This window comes from Aethalodelphis obliquidens, unplaced genomic scaffold, assembly GCF_003676395.1.
Source record: "Aethalodelphis obliquidens isolate GAN/ISIS:26980383/991018 unplaced genomic scaffold, ASM367639v1 scaffold4, whole genome shotgun sequence".
Lineage (NCBI taxonomy): Eukaryota > Metazoa > Chordata > Mammalia > Artiodactyla > Delphinidae > Aethalodelphis > Aethalodelphis obliquidens.
In genome coordinates, this window is record NW_020837948.1 from 79,936,336 (window position 1) to 79,947,380 (window position 11,045).

At 37.7% G+C, this 11,045-nt stretch overlaps 1 protein-coding gene across 1 annotated transcript in view; it reads left to right on the top strand.

Annotated features, from left to right (window-relative positions):
- Positions 1-8,749, top strand: part of HCN1 (hyperpolarization activated cyclic nucleotide gated potassium channel 1) — a 368,665-nt gene extending 359,916 nt beyond the window's left edge. The window contains exons 7-8 of the mRNA XM_027101143.1: positions 1,349-1,513; positions 5,205-8,749. Coding sequence (XP_026956944.1) covers positions 1,349-1,513; positions 5,205-6,070 — 1,031 coding nt within the window. The 3' untranslated portion in view covers positions 6,071-8,749. The remainder of the gene's footprint in view (positions 1-1,348; positions 1,514-5,204) is intronic.
- The last annotated feature ends 2,296 nt before the right edge of the window (positions 8,750-11,045 follow it).

Below are 11,045 nucleotides of genomic sequence, written 5' to 3' on the forward strand. Positions count from 1 at the left end.
TAGTCTCCAGGTCATTCTCATACATACATTGCTCTGTATGTATTTGTAATTTTGGTGTGCCCATGGGAGGAGGTGAGCTCAGGGTCTTCCTACTCTGCCATGTTGGCCCGACCACAATATTGTTTATTAAATTTGAAATGTTTATGAGCACGAACAGTAACAACATAATTGGTGGCTTAGGTGGCATTTCCTAAAATCCTCTCAATTGCCAGATTGGTTCAGATGCACTTCTTTAGTACTCCCAGAGTGCCTGCCTTCTATATTATTGCTCTCACCAGCTTGCATTTTAAATGAAATCTTAATTCAAATGAACTTTTTCTTTTTACTACCAGCAAATAAGTAATACAGAAGTAGATATGATGTTTGATTCATGTTTCCAGCCCTAACGTCAAGGACATAATGCCTACCATATAATTTACTCACTATGTTTATCAACATGAACTGAAATTCTTTAAATAAGTTCAGAGGAGTATGAATTTAGGCCCCTTTCAATAATTATTTTGCTTATTTCCTTTTGTTAGGAGACAGTGCATTTCAGAAACACTTCTCCCATTCCTTTTTTCAAATAGGTTATTTTGAAAGAAAGTTTTTCAATTATTTAAATTTTTTAAAGAAGCAAAGTCTATAGGATTTTAATACATAAATTTTGGGAAATGAAATAGAAAATCTTCACTTTTATCATTTATTTATCTAGCTAATAAGAAAATCCACGTTTGCAAATATTTACTTACCATATATTGGGAATCAAAATTACAACAAAATATTTTCCTTAGAAATTACTTAAATGAAAATCCCCTCTGTACATTTGGAATATAATTTTTATACTGATCTTACTGGGAATATATGAACTACATAAAACATTCCTATAATGCATACATCTGAACCTGTGATTCAATTTTGCTTAATCATAAGACTTTCTAAGCCAATGATTTTGGGCTCACTTTGGTTTCTGTCTATATAATACCATCTGCTCTCTGCCTTCCAGAATTCATAAGAACGTCTATCTGAGAATAGTCTCTTCCTGTTTTCAACTCCATTTTGGATTTATTATTCTTTCTTCTGCATATTTTTGTTTCAGGTGAATTGGAATTGGAACTGGAAGAAGATAATTTTGTTACAGCCTTCCCTTTGAACCAAAAGTCTCAATTGTTTAAAAAAAATAATATTTTAAGATTGAGTATTAGAAATTGGGCACTTTTAATTATCAGAAAGGATTTCCTGATAAAATAGAAAATGTTACTAATCATTGGTTTCTCACACCATGAGACTTTTTTCTTTTAGTTGTGGTAGGTCTTAATGGCCTTTTAAAGAAAATTGCCAAACAAATCTTTCTTCTTTGTTTTTATAGAGATTTGCCTGTTGACCAAGGGACGACGCACTGCCAGTGTTCGAGCTGATACATATTGTCGTCTTTATTCGCTTTCTGTGGACAATTTCAATGAGGTCCTGGAGGAATATCCAATGATGAGAAGAGCCTTTGAGACAGTAGCCATTGACCGACTAGATCGGATAGGTACTCTGTTCAGTTTTCTTCTTTGTGCACAATTCAGTTTTGTTTTTTGTTTTTTGTTTTTTGTGGTATGCGGGCCTGTCACTGTTGTGGCCTCTCCCGTTGTGGAGCACAGGCTCTGGACGCGCAGGCTCAGCGGCCATGGCTCACGGGCCCAGCCGCTCCGCAGCATGTGGGATCTTCCCAGACCGGGGCACGAACCCGTGTCCCCTGCATCTGCAGACGGACTTTCAACCACTGCGCCAACCAGGGAAGCCCACAATTCAGTTTTAATCTAGTGGGCTGATACATATTTGCAATCATAAGTCCCAAATGCTAGTATATAGATTGCTTATTAATTAACATAGAAATATAGAAATAGCAATTAGCTCTCGCCATATTTCTAGAAAGATCTGAGGCTCTATCTAACTTTCTCTTCTAAGTATTCTAGGTTTGTTTATTCATCTCTATTTTTTCTAGCTACGCAATCTGATTTTACCAGTGATACCAAAACAATTTGAATCTTAAGGTAAAAAACAATGATTAAAAATTCTACACAGCATTAAAATAGAACTAAAAATGCAATAGTATGAGTCTACATTACAAACTAAATTTTACCACAAGGCTTTTTTTTTCATTTTTAAGGATCAACTTTACATTTATTCTTATATTAAGAATTGAAAACTTGTGTATTTTCATTGTCTCAGTAGAAACTTCTTGAAATGTTTGTAATACAGACTCAAGCAGAAAAAACCTTAATAGAAGTGCCCACATAGATGCTTTACTTTGCAAACATCAACTTATCTTAAAAATCTTCTCTGCTCTCAAATAAAAATATGTAAGTTAGACCTTACTAGTTACACTGGTTTAAAGATTTGAATAATTGCCATAGTAAAGTTAGATCAGATTGGCTTGCTGTTAACTTCCCAAGATATGCTAGAACATTCTGATGTTGGAAGGTGATATGCATTCATCTTCCACACCCAGATCCTCCTCCTGCACCCTACCCTCCTCTGTTCCCTTTCCCTGCTTAACTCTACTAGCTTTCATATCTCAGTTTAGACATCACGTCCCTGTAGAAACCTTCTTTGACCTTCTACCCTCTTAATAGTCTGAGTACCCTGGAGATATTCTCCCTTACTACTGGGAAGTTCCTCCATCACAGCACTGCTTTTATTATTTAAATTGCTCTAGAGATGCTAAGCTTTATGAATGTAGAGATCATATCTCATTTACTATTACATTCACAGTACCTTGTACACAATGAATATTGTTGAAGAGAGTTAGGGAGGGATGAAGGAATCAGTGAACTCAAAGGAGATTGGGGTTGGGATCACTGGAAAGTAAATAAAGAGATACTTCAACTGCTTCATTTTTATTAAAGGTAAGGACTTTTGATTGACGTATGGTTGTGTCAGCTTTTCTTCTGCACTTTACATCTTTCTTTTCTTCTATATTGGTAGGACAACAGAGTGCATAAGGATCTGAAATTAGGTTAGGAGAAGTAAATGTAGTATTTGGACATTACCATTAGACACAGGACACATATTAAAAATCTTATTGATAACTTAGAGATGTAACAGGACGGAGTGTCCAGAAGACAGTGCCCATAAAAGAAGCGAGTATACCTAAAAGCATCTTTACTTAATTTGAAAATAACTTCCCTCTTTGTGGTGTGTGAGTGTTCATGGTAGAGCCAGAGACTAATTTCTGAGCATATGAGTTTTCTTCCTAAGCCAGCTAAACATATTTTGCAAAAGCATCAAATCAGGATATTTCAATAGAGAATTTCTGTTAATCTGATAGAGCATCACTTTCATCTAACTTATTACAGTTAATTTTTTATAAGAAAGTTTGCATGAAACAGTTTGCAATCAATAATATAGGCAATAAAATTGCTAGTGAGCACCAATATTTCCATTTTTAATCTTCACAAAATTCTAACAGTGCATTAAAAGTTATAGTATTTTTCCACAAGGTCCCAGATACTTAGATTATGAAATGTTGACTATTCACATGATCACAAAAAAAATATTATCCTTCTCAGTGCTGTAGCCATTGCTTATAAATGCATATGTTATAGTTAATTAAGGGTATATGCAAAGTAAGCATTTATGTTTTCTACTAACGTAGAAGTCTTTGTTCTTTGGGAAATTAGGACAATTCTGTAAGGAGAGAGAGAACTATTCATTTTGGCAGTCATTTAAAATGATTGCCTTTCCCAGCAGCCAAGTAAATTATATCATACATTTCCATTTGAAAATATTCCTTGTTAGTTTAGATGTGATACTTTACTTAGTGATATGGCAAATTGATTTACTTTTCAGTGACCATATTTACCTAGGTGATGATGCCATTAAAAAGTCACTGATTTTCCCCTCTTACATCAACCTACAATTGGTGCTAATTGTTATTTTGCCAGAGAACATCTCCTTATTGCAAACCACTCCAAAGACAATAGCGAGAAGGAGAGGTAATACTTGTTGAGGTTCTAGAATGAGCTGAGAGCTTGCCATACATTATGCCCCTGAATCCTCACAACCACCTCTCAGAAGAGGAAAGATAGGACTTCCCTGGTGGCGCAGTGGTTAAGAGTCCGCCTGCCAATGCAGGGGACACGGGTTCGTGCCCCGGTCTGGGAAGATCCCACATGCCACGGAGCGGCTGGGCCCGTGAGCCATGGCCGCTGAGCCTGTGCGTCTGGAGCCTGTGCTCCGCAACGGGAGAGGCCACAACAGTGAGAGGTCCACATACCGCAAAAAAAAAAAAAAAAAAAGTAAGATTATGAAATAGTTCTCAATCTGGCTGCACACAAGAATCCCCTGGGGAAAGTTTATTTTAAAGTACCAAAATCTGGACCCATGTCTGTTTATTCTGATTTAATTGTTAGGGTGCAGATGTAAATAAGTAACTCTTAAAGCTCTAGAGATGACAAAAATATGCAGGTACAGCAGAGAACCACTGGTGTAGGGCACTGGTCAAAAGCAAAGGCCTTTGCTTCTCAAACTTGCATGTGACAACTACCAGGGGATCATAGTAAAAGGCAGCATCTGGTGCAGCAAGTGGATGAGGTCCAGGAGACTTCATTTCCAGCAAACACTCAACGTGATATAGATGTGGCTGCTTCATAGTCTGTAGTAAATCTGTGATCAGATCTACTGGTTTCCTGTCCCAGCTCTGTCACTTATTAACTATGTTTTCTTGGACATTACTCTTAACCTTCTTATGTTCCAGTCTCCTTTTGGGTGAAGTGGGATTATGAGCACACTTACCGCAAAGAGTTGTGGATTAAATAAAATAAATCTGCCTAAAGCCTTGGGTAGGGTGCCTGTCACATAGTATGTATTCCATTGCCCTTTCTTGAAAAAGAAGCTTTAAACTGAAATCTTGACTTCGGGCCCATCCTGCTCCAAATGCCCTTTCTTCTCCCAAGGTAACCCTCATGCAGATCTCTCCATTTCTTCTGTAAGATGGCTTTTGCCATATTACAGACTTTTCAACTTGACTCGTACAGAAGGTGAGATTTCCCAGAAAGATACAGGAAGCGTGAGAGACAGGAGCCATGTGTCTATTTGGTGTCTAAAGGTGAGTGCTTGGCTTTTAAGCCTCTTCTATGAAACACTGCCATCATTCTGTTTGCAGGAGCCAGTCGCGCTTAGAGTTGTCATCAGTCACTTATAGACTTTCTAAGTGCCTATCTTCCTTTCGCTGACAGGAAAGAAAAATTCAATTCTTCTGCAAAAGTTCCAGAAGGATCTGAACACTGGAGTTTTCAACAATCAGGAGAACGAGATCCTGAAGCAGATTGTGAAACACGACAGGGAGATGGTGCAGGCCATCGGTCCCATCAGTTACCCTCAAATGACAGCCCTGAATTCCACGTCTTCAACTACCACCCCGACCTCTCGCGGGAGGACGCAATCTCCGCCGGTGTACACAGCCACCAGTCTGTCTCATGGCAACCTGCACTCCCCCAGCCCCAGCACACAGACCCCCCAGCCGTCGGCCATCCTCTCGCCCTGCTCCTACGCCACTGCGGTCTGCAGCCCTCCCGTTCAGAGCCCGCTAGCCACTCGAACTTTCCACTACGCCTCCCCCACTGCTTCCCAGCTGTCACTCACTCAGCAGCAGGCACAGCAGCCACCGCAGACCAAGCAGCAGCCCCAGACTCCACAGACACCCAGCAGCTCCGCACCGAAAAACGAAGTGCACAAGAGCACGCAGGCGCTTCACAACACCAGCCTGACCCGAGAAGTCAGGCCCCTCTCGGCCTCGCAGCCCTCGCTGCCCCATGAGGTTTCCACCCTGATTTCCAGACCACATCCCACTGTGGGCGAGTCCCTGGCGTCCATCCCTCCACCCGTGACCACGGTGCACGGCTCGGGCCTGCAGGCAGGGATCAGGGGCACGGTCCCCCAGCGGGTCACCCTGTTCCGACAGATGTCATCGGGAGCCATCCCCCCCAGCCGGGGAGTCCCACCGGCACCCCCTCCACCAGCAGCTGCTCACCAGAGGGAGTCTTCCTCAGTCTTACATACAGACCCAGAGACAGAAAAGCCAAGATTTGCTTCAAATTTATGATGCCTGCTGATTGTCAAAGCAGAAAGAAATACTCTAATAAACTGAGAATATTCTCAGATCTTATTTTATTCTATCTCCTGATAGATCCCTATAGCCTACTATGAAGAGATATTTTAGACAGCTCTGGCCTACATGCAAAATGTAAAAAATATATATATATACACACATATACTATTAAATCTATATCTAAAAATCTCAAGAAAAGTTCAAAAGACTTGTTTAGCATTCAGTGTTTTATGTCTTCCTTTCTTTAAATCATTAAAGGATTTAAAATGTTGTTGTAAGATTATTTATTTTTAACCTACTTTTACTTAATTCCTTTGATATATGTATTTCTCTATTTTATGAAGAGTTCTTGGATTCAATGGAAGCAAAACTCTGATTTTAAAAAGGCAACTCAAGTGAGCTACTAAACAGCACCAATCAAAACTTTTCTCATTAGCAGTGTCTCTGCATCTAAATTGTTAATCATCAGTTACGGAGGATTAAATAGCAAGTCCCATTTTCTAGATCTAAATTGTATTTTGGTGCTTTGAATTTTGAATTAGGTTAAAGAACACACCATATGCTTGGCCATGGTAGGAGACTAGCATTGACGCTGTTATGACTGTCTCTAACCACAAACATGTCCATCGATCTTTCAGAAAGCTGAGGGGATATTTCTCTTCATGTGTTATCGGACTTTTACCAAGACTCAATCAATGTTAGTTGTAAATAACTTTTTCAACCCAAACAAAGATAGCTATTCTGTGCTGTGTGAAGGTAAAAGTCATCGTTTAAGAATTTAGTTTTATTGCTTCACTTCAAAACTTAGAGTTTTAAATTTTACAACACCTAATTGTGACAGTTAGTCAACTGTAATGCAATGGCTTGAAACCTACAATATTATTTTAACCTGCAATGTTTTATGCAAAATTGTATGCTCGATTCTACAAATTGCTTGTATTACACCAAAAATCATTACTTTTCTTCCTTCTTGCCATAATCAAGCATCTGAAAATAGTCCCTGCATGCTTTTTGGAAAAAAAGAAAATACATTCAAAGCAGTCATTGTAGGGAAAGGCTTACAGTATTTCTCATTTCTGGAAAAGTATAACCATTCATTAATTGCCTATCTTAAAATTCCTATAAGGCTGACTTGGATCTCTGACTTAAGTATAGAAGTGAGGTTTTCACTTTCATTTAATGTTATTATTATTATTATCATCATTTAAATAATGATTTGTAAACCACAGCTTGATTTGGAGTTGCCAGTGTGTTCTGTGTCTTCACTGTAATTGGTAGTTTACTGCGGTGTTAATTTTAAAAAATAAATACACTATAGCATCATATCTGTTTGGGAACACACACTTTGCTCTTTGTGTATTGTAACTAAATGGTTAGTAAATCTTAAGACATGTGGTGACTAACATAGCCCTTAGATGGGAGGTTTGTTATTTTAAATGTGCTGAAAAAAGTACAGACATGGTGACAGCAAGCAGGGGTCAAACTGAATGTCTGTGAGCATCGTTTTTGTTGTTTGTCTGTTTCCTTGACTCTTTTCATGATCTGTGAACATCTGCTTCTTCTCAAAGAAGTCCCTTAGAAAGCATTTGTGCCTAACACAACCCACGAATGTGGTGATGACTGGAACACAATTGGAAGATTCCTAATAACCGACTTCCGTAAATAACCCGTTAAGAGAATGACCTAAAGTGGAAGTCTTCCGTATCTCTGACACTGGCGATACATTTAAGAAGAACTTAACAAAGATTACACATTAAATGGGGCAGGGCCTCCAGATAGACTTGAGGACAGAAAACAAAAACAAAAGCAAAAACTCTAAAATGGATCCATGCTGCCTGTTATGCCTTTTATGGATATAATACTTATAATATCAGAATGAGTTGTTATGTTTAATTTCTAACAGATCCCAGCTTGTGTGGAAGGAATCAACCATGCTAGTCAGTGCGATGTTATCATGAATGTGCTGGTGACCTCTGATGGCGCATCAGGGATGGTGTGAAAAAGGGATTGTTCAGTCTACCTAGAACCTATGTGGAAGCTGCAAGACCATTTATATATCAGTACAAAACTCTTATTTTATTAAACTATTGAGAATTAACTTCGATTTATTAAGATCATGTATTGGTCCTTTAAATTATTAAAGGTTTACATTTGATAGGACTAATGGGTTTGGTAGTGAAATATTTTTATATATATAAATTTTTTTTTATTTTGAGCACTATTGGGAAACATAAGCAAAATTGAATTGCATGGTCTTTCAGTGCAACCATAAAATTTTTATTCACTTTGTAATAGAATGGACAAAAAAAACCCCTAAGGTTTATATGTCAAACTAATAAAGTGGTACAGGGTAAATTATATACATATATATGTATGAATATATATACTTAGGTAAAAAAAAATTGACTCACATTCCTGTAACATAAAAGTCCACTGCTAGTTGAAAAGTGACCTCTTTTCTCTGTACATAGGTAAACCCATAAGTATGGAGTTTTAAACTGTACAGAAAGAAATGTATTATTGAAAAGATTGGTCTTTCTGCTGCTGGGAAAATAGTAAAATAGCTGATTCTTACAACAACTGTATGATCAGGGACGAGTTAGAGAATTTCTTTTGTCTTTGCTCAAAGCCATACATATATAAAGATTATTAATAAATTCAACAGAAAATAAAGTAAAATCATGAATATTTTATTTTATCAATATACTCTAATCAAACATTTTGTTTTATTAAAGAGTACAGATTTGCCTCTGTCTTTCTATCTTTACATCATAAGATTTCCAAGAGGGCTTTTACTTGGTAATCATCATAAAATTAATTATAGGTATTCTCTAACTGTACAAAGAAAAGAACTTAAATAGAACATGGATTTTCCAGCTATTCCTGTGTTTTTTACCTCTTCTATAATGTACAAGTTGAGGGGGTTTTTTTCAGTTCTTCACACCGTACTTCCATAGCACGCAGTTGTTGTCCAATTTCAAAATACAGGCATTTCTGTGCTATTATTGGATATGGGGATGAGAAATAATTGCCCTATAGTTTACATATACAAACCTATTCTATGATAGCCTTCGGTCTTGCAAAGGCTTCGGACGGTGACAGAACCTCCGTATACAAGTGGATTTTGAATCAAACCCGAAGCGTGAGATAGAGTATATTGCAGTGAGTGAAGGATTCTCAAAAACTCTAAGGAAAAATGGCAGGAGTGCAAATAGATTATAGTCATCAAATAAATAGCGTGTCTCCCGGTCTCTATCACCACTCCTTAAGTGAATAATTCCCAGATGGCTGCTGCTCCACTTTCCAAAGGTGGTTGCTTTTCCAGTTACAAACTTAAACGAGCATAACATCTGGAAGACACTATAAAGTACACAGTCGAGTTACTAGAGTAATCCTAATGGACTTGGGTGATTTAAACAATATGATGTGTTTTGAATTTTAGGTGTATTATTTCAAATCCTGAATTATTTACACTTCAAAGTACAAGCGATCTCTACTGTCTTTCAGGCTTCTTTTTAAAGACTCCACGCCTTTTTTTTTCACTTAAGTGTTTATGTTTGTTAATTTTACTATGCTACTTCGCTACTGTGGATCTCACTTCCATCATTTACAACAAGGTTTCTCTCCCTTCTACCTCTATCCTTCTTATCCTTCTAGAATATGTGCCCTAAAACCCAGATGTGATTATTTTGTTCCTATGCACTACACCTAGCAAAGTTTTATTACATGCTCTATTTGAAAAATTGCTTATACTGTACAATATGAAAGAAATGAGGTCCTTATAGCATAATTGGGTGCTGAGCATCAATAACTGAAAGGAATGGTCACAATTTTTAAAAGTGTGACTGGCTGCATGCATTGAATTGTTAGTTCTTTTTTTTTGAGCATCATGTGCTTCTAACTCAGATCTTTTCTTTTTTTTTTTTTAATTAATTAATTTATTTTTGGCTGCGTTGTGTCTTCGCTGCTGTGTACGGGCTTTGCAGCGAGTGACGGCGGGCTACTCTTCGTTGCAGTGCGCAGGTTTATTGCGGTGCCTTCTCTGGTTGCGGAGCATGGACTCTAGAGCACAGGCTCAGTAGTTGTGGCTCACGGGCTCTAGAGCGCAGGCTCAGTAGTTGTGGCGCACGGGCTTAGTTGCTCCATGCACGGCGTGTGGAATCCTCCCGGACCAGGGCTCAAACCCATGTCCCCTGCATCACAGGTGGATTCCTAACCACTGCACCACCAGAGAAGTCCCTGAATTGTTAGCTCTATAACTTTATTCACTCTATCCTTTTTCCAAGAAAATCGGATGGAAGAAAGAAGATTTGCTGTTGTATTCAGGGTTAAGTATACCTGCTACTGGCACTCAAAAGCAGTGACTTTCTTAAGTAATTTTGATCCTTTTTAAAAAATAGCATCTGTATTTTATAAACTGGCCAACACTGAAGTCAATCATGAGGAAAATCTCCGCTTTTAAAAGAGAACAAAGAAAGTAGAAAGTACCTTGCCGAAATTCATCAAGGATTTATAACAGAAGCAAACTGGCCATATTCCTCCTCCTCCCATTTTGGAGTTTTTCACCAGAGGCCACATTCCTTCCTTCTCTGGGAGCAATTGACATTTCCATTAATATTTATCGTTTTGTTCTTCATCATTTCCTTCATAGCTTCAGGGTGTGAAAGCACGAATTTCTCTATACAGGAAAAATTTTATGATATATTCACAAATCTGCCACCAGAAAAAGATAATTTTATTATAATTGTTTAGAAGAAAATATTAGTGATTTTGTAATACTTGATTGCTTTTCTGTTTTGATAACTCCCTCAATTGTATTGAAAAGGTGCAGTTTTGAGTTGCTTAAAGTATGATATCTAACATAATGAAGTATTTCATTTGAGAAATATTAAATAGTATTTAATGGATAAAAAAACTTGCATACACTATATAGCATATAGTCTCCATATAACTCCATGCTAAAAATCAA